This window comes from Corvus hawaiiensis, chromosome 6 (assembly GCF_020740725.1).
Source record: "Corvus hawaiiensis isolate bCorHaw1 chromosome 6, bCorHaw1.pri.cur, whole genome shotgun sequence".
Taxonomy (NCBI): domain Eukaryota; kingdom Metazoa; phylum Chordata; class Aves; order Passeriformes; family Corvidae; genus Corvus; species Corvus hawaiiensis.
Genome location: NC_063218.1, coordinates 18064034 through 18077897, shown reverse-complemented (window position 1 = coordinate 18077897; position 13864 = coordinate 18064034). Strand labels below are relative to the sequence as shown.

Here is a 13864-nt window from a genome sequence, read left to right as displayed (position 1 = left end):
CTGAAAGTCATCGTGATAGTCATAAGAGAAAACATACAGAAATTATTTTAAGAATGAAGGCAGAAGATTTCTAGTTGAACTCAGACCACTATGTCTTTTTTATTTTTTATATTTATTTCAAGAATTTCTTTTTTTTTTTTTGATCTTTCAATGAATAGTAGTAGTGAGTTCTAAGGACTTTGAAAATTGCCCTGTGTGTTCACAACTGGGAAAATCATGTTACTGCCAGAGTCCATACTCAAAAATACAATACTCACAATGTTATCTCTCATGTAACATACTCAGTATCCTCAGGTATGCAGGTAAACCTTTTGAAAGGAGTCTTCATTTAAGTAATGATTCTTCCTTTAAGTATGTATTTTATCCAAACAGCTTTATCTCACAAATCCTGTGACTGTATTAGTGTCAACCTAATACTTTAAGTACACAGTAACTAGCATGTTTTAAAATAGAGAAGAATTAAATTAGTCTTTGTTCTGTGTTGGTTTATTACTACATTTTTCTAGATATCACATACACTAAGTAAATTCTGAATCACTGACATTTGGTGTTTTTCTTTTTTTCAGCAGCTGTAGACTGTTCAGTGCCCAAAAGTAGGTTGACCAGCATCAAATGTAAGTCTTTGTTTTATGTTGATTCTGCAAATGCTTCTGTAAAACTAACTTAGCAAAACAAAAAAGCCAGCATAGAAGAGTAACAATAGCACATAACCCGTAATTGAACATTCATGTATCTGCTTGTTTATTCAGCTTTCATATTATTCTTCAGCTACTTGTAGGAATCTGCAGCAAATGGAATGCTGGAGAGATGGATCTGGGCTGTCAGTGATTAGCTGTGCTTAGCATGACAATTCATTTGCTTAGGATCCTTTTCGCCCATGCAGCTGGGTGAATTTTCTCCTATTGTATGAGAGGATGTAAGCTTGAACTCACAAGAAGAGAACAAGTAGTGCCAGGTAAAAGAGGAATTTTAGGAGGGTAGGCACCTGGGGACTGGGGCTGCAGCTTCTTGTTCCATTTTGCAGAAAACAGAGCCAGACACAAGCACACAGCCCCACAGCCTGGATTAAACTGCAGTTACTTTTTCTGCGAGTTGTCTCATTTCTTAACACTGCTAAAAGATATGAGCACTGTAGCCCCACTTCATAGTGTTAAACCAAAGTGCAGTACTTTAAAATAATTGATTTATGAAATACTAAATATATAAGTCAAAGGGGATAAATAGCAGCTGTTTGTTAAAATAACGAAGTGTATTTCTATCTGTCTTCAATGCAGTTAGAAAAAGTTCCTTGTTCTCCCATTTTATATTCAGTTACAACTAGTGAGGTACTGGAGAAAATGGAATTCTTCTTTTAGGATGGAAAGTTAAATCTTTTAAGGACAGAATACTTTGTGGTTAGTATCAAATTCAGTCAAAACAAAGTCATACTACCTTGTAAAATTACCAGAATAACTAGGAAAACAATCATCCTTTTGACAGAAAGATTTAATTTCATGAGCACTTTTTTCAGTAATTCAGCATAAAGACTTGAGCCTGAGTTAAGCTGCCTCAGGATTTCCTTTATATGCTGTTCCATCTGACTGAGATTCCTTTACAAACAGATAAGAAACTCTGCTGTGCAGGCTGAAATTTTTGCTGTTATCAAAGAGGTAATTCCATGGGAAACACCTGCTTTCAAATTCATCATTATTGGTCTCACTGACTTCATGGTATTTAAAGTTAAGACTACCCAGGCATACCTTGTTCCGTTTCTGCACTATCCTTATAAATTCTAGATTTTTAGAGTGAAATTAAAAATTATTTCAATTTTATTTCATACCTAAAATTACAGTGGTTGCATTTTTTCCCTGCAGTTCTGTGCATTATTCAACAAGAAATACAGATTTCTGTTCTGTAATAGTCATGCAACCAAGTGTTACATGTTCAGGTGTTAAGCTCAGTGCAAGGTACCATTTGTAGAGTCTCTGGTAATTCACTGGAGAATCATTTTTCTTCCTCTGTCTTTTGTGAAACAGATTATGTGGAGATGACAGCCAATAGCTCAGACAGTAAGAACGTTAAAAATGTGCTGAGGGAGAAAAGTAATGGGAAAAGGATTTTAGAATATTTTCGAAACAATTTCTTCTTTCTTGCTGAAGATGAGACACAGGATTTATACAGGCACAGTTTTAACTTCAATATGGTTGAATATCAGCAATATCTGTATAGTGTCACTGAGGATGAGAGGTTTGCGCCTTTATTCTCACCATAGTTCTCTGTCTCTCATTGCTTCAACTGAAGCATATTATTACTTTTTTCTTTTTGTGTTCTTTGTCTTAATCTTTATTGAATTCCAAATAAGGTTTTTGTTCCCCCTCTATTTCGAGCTTTGGGTAGGGGGGTAAATTTAGTTTAAAATTATAAGATTTATTAATAGCATAGAGTTACAAAACAGAATTCTTGCAGATAGAGTTAAAAACATCCCCTGAAAATGTGCTTCATGTACTGTTAGAATAGCAGGTGAGTATTTCCCATTGGGGTTGTTGCCACGAGTCAGTCATTAGTGTTTAAGAATTAAACATGATACTGTAGTTGGCATTCTCCCTGGCCAACTGACTGTGTTCTGTCCTTAAGTGGATTTAGTTTCCACTGTTCTTTTCCTGGTATCTTAGCTGGCAGCAAAGCAGCCAAGGTGCCATGGCCCTGGGCTAGCAGTGAGCATGTTCCTGTGTATTAGATCAGACTTACTGACTTAAAATAGTTGTTAAAATGTGAAACATCTTGAAATGTGAAACTTCTATGTTCAGAATTAGTCCAAGCATGTTGATTGATACCAGTGGCCATTAGAAGTCTGTGGTTGTGAAACTTGTGCCAGAAAACTTGACAAAGGCTGTGCCAAGTAAGACAGCTGCTGCTACACATGCCTGGTTTCTAACAGTACTAACTTTTCAACCCATATGTTTAGAGGTTTTTCCACAAAGCATATTGATAGTACAGCTTGAACCCAGCGATTAGTGTGCTTGGGAATGCAGGTCTCCTTGATACTGGGGCAGGGGGAGAAGAAGGAAAACAAATGTTCTGAGAAGTTACCCACCATAGATCTGTTTTAGCCTGATGGAACATGAATTCTTGGAGGGAAGGCAGTGAGAGATAGGGAGAAGCAACAATTCAGAGTGATAGTAGTGTTGGTTTTCTACTCTTTAAAAGGATTAAGGTCAAGCAAAAATATCAAGAAATACATATTGTTACGTAATTCTGTATTTAAATCTTAATTTTTCCTGTAAACACATATCTATGTTTCAGACTATGAAAAAGCAGAGATCAATGAAAAGCTGTCACGAAATTTCCCTATTTTTTCTGTTACATCTTGTCCTTAAGTATGTATTTCTGAAAATGGAAGTTATAAGCAACTAATATAAGCCCTTTAAATTCAAGCACTCAGGTAATTCTAATGCCTGTGTTTTCAGAGTTGAAGTATGTCTTTGGAAAGGTGTTGGGTTTTTTTATAAGAGGTAATTAATTTTAGATATGCACATCAAAAATACATTTTTCACAGCTTGTAGTTGTGAAAAGACTTTAGAACATATAGTCTAACATCATGAGTTGAGCAGACCAAAAGTTCCATCCAGTTGTGCTAATATGGAATTTAACATCCATACTGAATGTGGCAAATAAAACACATAAACAAGAAAAGCCTGCAGTCTTGACTTGTAAAGGTCAAGAAATAGAGAAAACATAATTTCCTTTTGTAGATGTTTCAGTAGTTATTGATCATTATTATTGAAAATGTGTCCCTGATTTTTAATCTAATTTACCCAGCTTTACTATCTCTCTGCTGATGGGGAGGACTGTTGTTTTTATACAATTGTCCACCATTACTCAGGATTACAAAACAGCCATAGCATACCAGAGAATAAGAATAAAATTACGCATTCCACTTATTTTCAGTATTATCTCAGTACAGTATGTCTAAATTGTCCTTGGGAGCTACCCCAGTGGTACCTTGAAACAAAAATCACTGCCCAAGGCCACCTAGAAGCCCAATGGACCTCTCTCTAGGGTACACAAATGGAGGTTTACCTGGGCAGGCTTAGACATTTCCTTCGGGGTTGGTTCAGCATTCCACAGATTCTGTGCAGTAAGTGCTGGCAGGCTGCTGTGTTCTTCATATGGCTGACAGAAGTATATAGGAGGTGTCTGCTGGATGAGGACCCCATATGAGCATCAGAGGTGGAAGGATTTAGGATATCCAGTGCTTCTAGCCTCTTGTGAAATGCTTTTGAAGGATTCTTGTCTCATTGTTGGGCTTTATTTCCAAGCCTTAGCAATGACCAAATTTTGCCATTAGTAGCTTTGCCAAGTAGTATCACATTTCTGAAGTACATACCCTCATACAGGCATATCTTTCCGTTTGAGACAAGAAAGGCTTTAGTATCAAGCTCTTGGTAAATACTTTGTCATCCTTTTTTTATGGTGGTTCCTCCCTTATTTGATGAAACCGTGCTACTGATACCAGATGTGAAGAAGGACTGCAAAATCATCTCTTGGAGTTATGAAAATAAAAATTTCTATGTTAAGGCATTTAGATTTAGACTTACAGCCAATGGCAAAATTCAGTTTACATTTGATGAAATGTCACCCAGGGTGCTTAAATCATGGTGTACTGGGGATTTGTGTAGAGCTAGAAAACTAGTAATTTTTACTAGAGCTGGTAAAAATTCTTAGAGAAGGAAGAGCTTGCTTGCAGAAGAAGTAATATCACCAGCTGATATACTGGACACTTTAGTTATGGTCACTGCAGGCACTTCAAGCTCAGCTGAGATGATGTTTGTATGATTTATCTAAAAAGGATTCAAAAGGGAATTAATAACTGGAAGTGTGTTTGCAAAAATAGCTTAAATAAAAACACAGTAGGGAAATGCTGAGTGTTAGATAATTCCTTTGAGATACTGTTCTGCACACTGAACTCAGTTTAAATCTAACTTAATATTTCATCGTCTGCATTGATTATTTACATCAGAAATGAAATAACTTGAAGGTTAACTGCCAGTTGTTCCGTGATGTGACACATGATAAATTTAGCAATCGGAAATTCAGAGCAAAGGACAACCACTGGCATTCCAGATCATACTGTCCTTCTAAGTGCAGAGCTTTCAAGCTGGCTAGGACTGTGATATGTATGATTAGTTTGTTTCTTCGAGATTTATGACGTGTTTTATAACTCTAAGTATGTCTTGAAATGCTAGTGCAGTCTAGATTTCAGGAAAAAAGAATTATGCCTATAGAGAGAGTGTTCTAAAAGGGGAATAAAGTGATCACTACTTTGAAGTGTGGTGTACTCTGCAAAGAGTATTTGCTTAGGCAAAAGTGTTCCTTCTGTGACAGATAGATCAGTGTTTTATAGGAGTTTCTTTATGAGGAGTGCTACAGTTTAACATCTGAAATTCATGGTCTTTGTGCATCCTTTCACTGACAACAAAATCAAGAAGATGGATTCATGGAGTGGACGCAATAAGTTACGGAATCTATTCACAGACTGAATTTATCTGATCTACAGAATCACTAATTTGCTTATATTCTAGTACATTTTCTCTTACTATACTATAAATCTGTGTGGTTTTGAGCACAGTAGTTAATGAGATACAATTAATCTCAGTCTCTAATAAGGCTTTTAAAGGGACTTATTATTTGGATCTACAGGCTTATTTTATTCCTAAACATTTTGTTTTCCCCTTTTAAGGGGATGAAAAGTAACCCAGAGGTTTTCTTTTTGCATTTATTTGTCACAAGATACTTACTATGATGTACTTTTTTTCCATATTTAACTCTACGTATGTGACATGTTCCTGGAGCCAATGTTCAAGTAAAAGCTACTTGCAGTGAAACTATTATAAGTATTTGTTAACAAATGCATTTTGTGTTTACTTCCCACTAGTCTATGACTGTATGCCAAGGGCACTTTTTTCAAATTTAGTTTATGACCCTCTCTGAAAGCTAAAAAAGCTGTATCTGTAATAGATTTGAAGCAGAAGATACCTTAAACAGTGAGCAATGTTTTCAATTAAAAGCTAAATCTCCTTCTAAAATTGCCTGTCTCTTGAATGCTGGTCTCATTCTTTCTGTGTTTAATATATTCACACTGCAACACAAGCGGTTATGTATGACAGCCTTAAGTTTCTTCAGCTCCTCTCAGTTGTAATATTGTAATTAATGCCTAAAAGTTCCAGGCAAATTTTCTATCTGGCTGAAGTCAAAGGGGAAGACTGGATTCTCCAGTCCTTGCATGGGTAAAGGACATGTGAAGTAAGGAGAGGTAGGTCTGCGTGCCTGTTTCTGCCTTTGTCTGTGTTACTTGCTGACTGCCTCAAGCTCACCTCCAGCTGTCTGTTTACATCCACATTAGCTCTTTTTGAGAAGGATTTCTCTATCTCTTACTTTGCTGGTTTCACAATTCCTAGCTTTTACCACAGATCTAGCCCAAAAATTCATAATTTGGCAGTAAGATGTGTATATTACTGGGGTTTTTCCCCCGGTTACAAACCCAACCCGCTACAAGTACACATCAGCCATCACCATTTTACCTGAGCAGTAGGCAAGATGTCACTTTTTACAGCCTCCATGCATGTGCACACACAGACACGCTGTATTGGCCCGGAATAATTATTTATCTCAAACATATAAAACGTCTAACCTGCAGCTAATTTTTGAGTGCTTTTCTGTAACTTTTAAGACAAACACAATTAGAAATAATGGTAATTTAGAACAGACACAGTAACTCAGTATAGAAAGAAAAACGTGGTTTAATTATTTAACAGTACAGTATATTCTATCATTCTGTTAGAATGTGTATTTTTAATTCAGAGTTGTATTAGGTAGCATTTGTTAAATTCAGCTAATATTTTCCCAATAATATAAGCAGTTTCATATTGGAAGTACTCTAATAGCATATGATGGATAAATCAGCAACCATAAAAGATATTACTCTGTATTTTCCTCATCAGTTGTAAGAATTGAAAGAAAGATAAAGAGGGATTTTCCTGAGCAATGAGAGCAAAGATTTTGCATCTGAAAGATGAATTTTTATCTTAAAAGGGAACTAAAATGTTTAAAGTAATGAATACACTTACTTATTTTGTGGAGATTAACATGTATATAGAGTACATGTACACAGACGAGTGCATTTTAAAGGTTGATTAAATGTTCTCAGATTGCTGTAGGTCTCAGCTGTGTAGAAGAATGAACCACACCAATCCCTGAAGTTTTTAACATTTCCATGCATTAAATATAGTAGTGCATGTGCAGATTGGGGTCTACCAGAGTATGATATAAATATATCATGAAACCAGAGAAGAAATCCTCAAAGACCTTTGTCTCTATGAAACAGATGATTCATACACTTGGATCTGTGTTAAGTGAATGAGAAAATTTTCATTTAGTATACAGACTTCAAAAGTGTGCTTGCTTATTTTTCCCCATTTGGAAATGAAATTATTAATGTTTTTCATCAGCCTCATTTGGATTTTTCAACTCTGTGAACTTCGGTACTGTGTCCAGTTCTGGGCCTGTCACTTCAAGGAAGACATTGAGGCGCTGGAGTGGATCCAGAGAAGGGCAATAAGGCTGGTGAGGGGTCTGAAGCACAAGTCCTGTGAGGAGTGGCTGAGGGAGCTTGGGTTGTTTAGCCTGGAGAAAAGGAGGCTCAGGGGGGACTTTATCACTCTCTACAACTGCCTGAAAGGAGGCTGTAGACAGGTGATGGTCAGCCTCTTCTGCCAGGCAACCAGCGACAGGACAAGAGGACACACTCTTAAGCTGTGCCAGGGGAGATTTAGGTTGGACATCAGGAAGAATTTCTCCATGGAAAGGGTTGTCAAGCATAGGAATGGCCTGCCCAGGAAGGTGGTGGAGTCACCATCTCTGGAAGTGCTCAAGATGCCACTCGATGTGGCACTTAGTGCTGTGGTTTAGTCGGCGAGGTGGTGATTGGTCAAAGGTTGGACTCGATCTTGAAGGCTTTTTCCAACCTAAATGATTCTGTGTTTCATCTGTTGAACCTGGCTGTTTACAGTATCCAAAAACTTTGGACTGTACTATGTAAGATTTAGGTGACTGATGGCAAACTCATACACAGAAAATTTACCCATCTTTTGGGCTTCTTTATCTCATGACATAAATACCTGACTCATCTTTTTGCACTGCAGATGAGGTCTTGGACTGCAGGCCAGTGTGGACTGATAAAAATCCCCCACTCCTGATCTGACAGTAGCCCTCTCAGAGTTGACCTTCATTTTTTTGTGTTCTTGATGTAAACTTGCTTGTTTTGCTCTGGATTTCTGTATTTGGGAGGCTCCATACTGTTAGCATGGATTTTTTTACACATCAAATTTGTTAACAATAAACACAGGGTTTTCTCTGAAATACTGGATGAAAGTACAGTCAAAAGAATTCTACCTGTAAAAAATTGATAAAGCTTGTAAGTTTTTGAGCAAAATGCTGTGTTAGCAATACTGATCTTGTGTTCTTGTACAGGAAGTCCTGTATGCTGGTGTTTGTCATGAGGTAAGAAAATTTCAGGAAAGTTAAGGCTCAGCTTCAGCTATTAATAATTTCTCTTGTAAGAGTAGGCATAAATTTTGTAACTGCTGTGTGTTGGAAGTAGGATGTATCTCAATGGTCTGACTTTACTGAGCAATTGAAAACCACAACAGTGTTTTCAAATCACTCAGGGAAAAAGAGAATATTTCAGTTTGGATCTGACCAATTTTGTCTCTTCCCTAAGTTGCTGACCAGCAAAGAAGAGAGAAACTGAAAAAGAAGATAGCCAGGTGTGAAGAGAAAATGAGTATCTGTGAAACTGTCTCCCGATCCTGTTCAAGAGACAGCGGAAGGCTGCTGCCATCCTCTTTTAGAAAGGTATGTATTTTAATTTTGTTTAGTAGATACTATCATATACTTGCCTCCCATAGTAACAGCTGATCACTGCTGTGAAGCAGTGAGGCATCTTTCAAGCAGCAGAAAGTAGACAAGGGTCTTTCTGGCATGTCCCCAACACCGAATGCATGTCTTGACCTTTTGACAAAGATGTCAGGTATCTGGATGAAGAGTGCTTGCAGTAAATACAAGCTCTAATTACCCTTGAGTTCTCTTGCTTTCACTTCAGCTGAAATTCCTGTCCTGTCACTCCGGAGCTTTGCACAACTTCCTAAGGCAGAACTCTGTTACCTCTACCCTTCCGAGCAGAAGAATCAGGAATCTTCCATTTTTTCCTTAATGAAAAGTTCTATTTGGTAATACATTTCATATCTAACAGTGTGCTACACCCTTCAGTTGCATTTCGTGAAAGCAAAAATAGTGCTTAGACCAAAATATACCATTCTGTATATATATATTCTGCTTATATGCATAGGCTCACTTAGTTTGGCTGGCTATTCATCAAGATATGTGGTGTGTATTTCTAACTAATAAATAAATATGTAAATAGCCCAATAAATTACATTCTTGTTCATCGCTGTAAATGAGCAATTGCAGCTTAAAACAGAATAATGATTTAACTCTGTGATTCTAACAGCCTAAGTTTCATACATTGTTGAAATATATGTAAAGCTGGAGGACATTTCCAAGTAGTACAGCAAACACCATCAGTTTCTTTCCCTGTGACTGATTTTTGCAGCAGGCAGCCTGAGTGTGACCTTATTGCAGTGCAGAGAAATAATGCCTTGAAATTCAATACATGACTCTTAGTTATGGATGAAAGCACAGGCATGAATAAGAAAAGGGAGTAAATGTGATATTTAAAATCTAAATTTTATTTTTTATTAATACCATTTTTGTCCTTCCGTATTATTTTTTGAAAACTTGGGGCAGGCAAAGTTCCTTGAATTGTTTCATTGCAAAACAATTTTGCAATGAAAAAGTAACATGTGTCTCTAACTACTGCATGAACTCCCAGCTTTAAAATGGAAGGATGCATTATAACAGACTGTGGCTTTTTTCCTTCGTTTTTCAAAACAAGATTTTCTGAAATTCTGCCGGAATTGAGCTGGCCATGACTAAGATCTCTGATTTGAACAGCACTTGGTATTTCATATCTCATGTTCAAGTAATCCTATTATAGGCATTTCTGGCTGCTAATGAATTTTTAAAATAAATTAATGCATGCCAAAAGTCTGGAAGGCTGCTTCATAGGAGGTTAAATTTCTCCTAGTAATTTGAAGTATGCTGTTGCCTTGACATTTCAAGATCCCTTTCAGCCTGTTTTTTGAGATACTTTTTTTTCTGAAGAATGAAAGTTATGGCCATCTGCTTGTGCATATGAAATATAGATTGGGAAACACCATTAACTGGTTCTAGTCTCTTGTTAATTTTGTGTGCAACACACGTGTGGCTGTTTGAAATGCCTACTCAAATGGTTTATATTTAAAGATTTATTATACTCTTACAATACCACCAGTCTGAACATGTATTGTGCTTAAATTAGTTCTGTCATAATGGGAGATGTCAGTGACTAAACAAAGCAGAAGGATATTCTGAGCGTCAAAGAAAGTTGTTTTCATTAGGAATGTTATGATTTCCTTTCAGGCTTCATAGTGACAATCACCTGCTGTGCTGGTTGTTTGATGTAGGGTATGCCCAGCCTCTACCCTTGAGGGAGGCCTGCTTAAATAGGGAGATTGCACAACTTCCCAGCAGAATCCCTCTGGAAAAGGCAGCCACCTTTCAGTTACGGCGAGAGAGGACACAGACCCATGATCCTCTTGGAGACCTCTACAGATCCTTTGTAACCTACTGGCTTTTACCCCCTCACACCCACCCCTGTATCCCTCTAAGATCTAGCCCTCTGCCCCTGTGGGATCAGAGAGCTCGTCCCTGGCCTCCCCTTCGCGGGGTGCAGGCTAATAAAGCTGCCCCATGCGGAACTGCTGTACGGGCCTCTCGTCTGTCTTCTCCTGCTCCGGCCTGGGGGTTGCCTCGCAGCACAAGAGCTGAAATCACTCTTGCTGAATCACTGAAGAGCTGACAGGCTGCTGAGACAGGCACCCCCTGCAAAGGCACCCCAGCGGCCGAGGGATCGCTGCAGACCTCTGGGGGACTGTTCCTTGCGGGACGCTCTCTCTGGAGCTGTCACGGCTTCCTGGGTCTGAGCCACAGACCCCATCCCGGCTGCTTCAGTTTGAATTAATGCACATTCAGTAATACCCCTTATTAATAACATCACAGTATTCAAGGAAACTTGGAACCTACCACATTATAGAATTGATACCCACACACACACATGCACAAAATGAAAGAGTGTAACAGGAACATAATTTTGAAAAATAGTGATGTATAGAAACTTAATATATTCATAGAGGGTCCAATTTGTTCACATATTTGTATGAATTTTCTCTAATGGCAGCTTGTCACTTCCTATAGAAGACCTTTGGTCTGTCCAGACAGAGAGGGCAGGCGCTCAGCTGACTTAGAGCAATATTTAAGTGGCCGTCTCAAGTTAAAAGAATCATATGCATTTATTGCAAAATGGCAGCTCCTGTATCCTGACAGTGCAGTTCATAAAGCATCTCTTTGATCTCATTTTCTGATGGTAGATGAACTATTCTACTGGAAGACCTTTTCATACAAGAACAAGTTAATTTCAAGATTAAATTAATCTTACTGTAACTTCAGTGACCCCAGTGAGAGCTGCCTTGGACCTTTTATGTGAAAAGGTATTTAGCAACCTTTCTTTTCAAAGTTTGGTTTTTATAGGGCAGCTGATACTTTCGTGGCTTTCGAGCTGGGAAACTAAACTTCTCGTAGAAAGTAGCTTACAGAGAAATCTGGATTCTTTCTCTGTGTTACTACTTTTGCCCGTCAGATGACAGCAGTATGCTTTGATGTGTTTTTACTGAATTTTCTTTTCCACAGAGTCCATGAAAATTCAGAGGTCCTCTTTCTACAAGCTTGCTGCAAAGTACTATTCAGTTTACCCCAGTTTTGTGACTAATAAAATTGAAGCATAAATACATACTTTATGAAACTTTTTAAGGGGGTTGCTGAAATCTATCATTAAGTAGATTTTTATCTTTCAAAACAGATTATACTTGGTTGAATCAACAGAATAGGAACATATATTGGTAAGCAAGATACAAGTCCAGATTTTTTACTTCAAATTACATTATAGTTCTTGATAGTTGTAATATCTAAAATTGAGATACTACCATGGAATTTTTAAAATTTTATTTGAAGAATAGAAATAAATACATTTTAAATCTATTTTAATGTGTGCTGTTGTATATTTGTAGGCATGTTTTTGTCTGGTTTTTTGTGTGTTTCCTACTTAAACATCTGATGATTTTACAGATAACAGACTAGAGAAGAATGTGAGCATACTTGCTTACAGTTTCCTTGCAATGCAGGTGTACAGATAATTTTCTGGAAGTTCACAAGTGACAAATTGCAGACAAACTGCATTCTCTGACACTCCTTAAAATCTTTTTGAAGTGTCCAACATAGTTCCTTGTTCATGATACTGTTTCTTCATCTACTTGGTGGCTGTAATTCTTTCCTGTTTGAGTAGTAAAGTTTTGCCTCAGGATAAGGGCTTTGAAAGACATTCTTTTCTCAGCACTTGAATGAGTACATCTCACAGCTGACACAGATGCAGCTTAGGGTTGCAGTTCTCTCTAGTCACCAGAGAGCTACTTGGTCTGTTCTACTTACGAAATATTTGAGAAGGAGAAGAGAAGAACTGCCCTAAGCTTCCTCATATATAAAGAGTGCTTGAACTTAGGATATTGCCATATCAACCTTGTGCCTTTGTCTTGTTTTAGGATCAACTCAACTGCTTCTGAGGAGCAGAACATGTCACTTTCATGAAGTGTAGATAAATAATTGGCTAATGTAACTTCATATCTTTTCTTAATTATTTTGCATAATGCAGGGAACCAGTCATGATATGCTCACAAATGCTTCTACAATCTGATTTATATTGCAGTTCAATGAACTGATTTAGTCACTGAGAGTAAAGTGTTTACAAGAATTAAGCTGCTTATAATATAGACTGAAGGGTATGGAATTAGCTTTTCAAAACATCTGTATAGGTGGATTCTGAAACTTTCTAGTCTTATCAGTTTTCTGTAGTGCTGAGCTACCACTGCAACTACTTTATATGCAAACAATCACACTGGTAAGCCTCATTATACTGCTTGCTAACACAGGCATTTGTTTGGCTTTGTGACTGCATGTTATCAGTTCAGCAGTTAATTATGCTGTAGTAGTAAAATAAAGTTGACTCATGTGAGATACCATCAAGAAGAGCTTATTTTGCCTCAGCTAACTGAAAAATACCTCTTTGTATTAGGCACCAGCAACTCTGGTTATTTTGGGGTACCAGAATAGTGTAGATAGGTCTTACTGATGTGAGAGAAAATTGTTGTTGAAGGAAATACATGGTATGACAGCAGTGTGATCTGTGACTTAATTTTCATGGTAAAATAGCTGCGTTTTTAATATTCCTCTAAATAGCATTTACTGCATACTACAAAATGTATATTCATCATAATTGAGCTTTAATTTAAAATACTGTGTTTGAAAGGAAAAAAAAGAAATTGTATCGATTCTAAGCAATAACAGTAGCAGTGTTACGAGAAAACGCAGCATTTATACGCTAAGAGTCTATTGCTCAGAATTTTTAAAAACACCTTTATTAGGGTTGAGTGGTATAATAGAAAATCTGTGTATATTTACAAGGTATACTATCTATTAGTAGGTTACAATGTCATGAATTTTCAATAAATGTATAAAGATTTCCGATTTTGGTCATTGTTTTTTTTTTTCTCTCTTTACACCCCCCAGTAGGAAATCTCAGAAGTCTCAGGACAAATATTGGTTATCTTGCAAAATCCCC

The 13864-nt window shown here is 37.2% G+C and overlaps 1 protein-coding gene across 5 annotated transcripts in view; it reads left to right on the top strand.

Annotated features, from left to right (window-relative positions):
* Nucleotides 1–13864, top strand: part of SPATA7 (spermatogenesis associated 7) — a 38351-nt gene that overhangs the window by 13181 nt on the left and 11306 nt on the right. For all 5 annotated transcript variants that reach the window (XM_048308003.1, XM_048308007.1, XM_048308008.1 and 2 more), the window contains exons 4-5: nt 567–614; nt 8759–8892. In XM_048308003.1, the coding sequence (XP_048163960.1) occupies nt 567–614; nt 8759–8892 (182 nt within the window). The remainder of the gene's footprint in view (nt 1–566; nt 615–8758; nt 8893–13864) is intronic.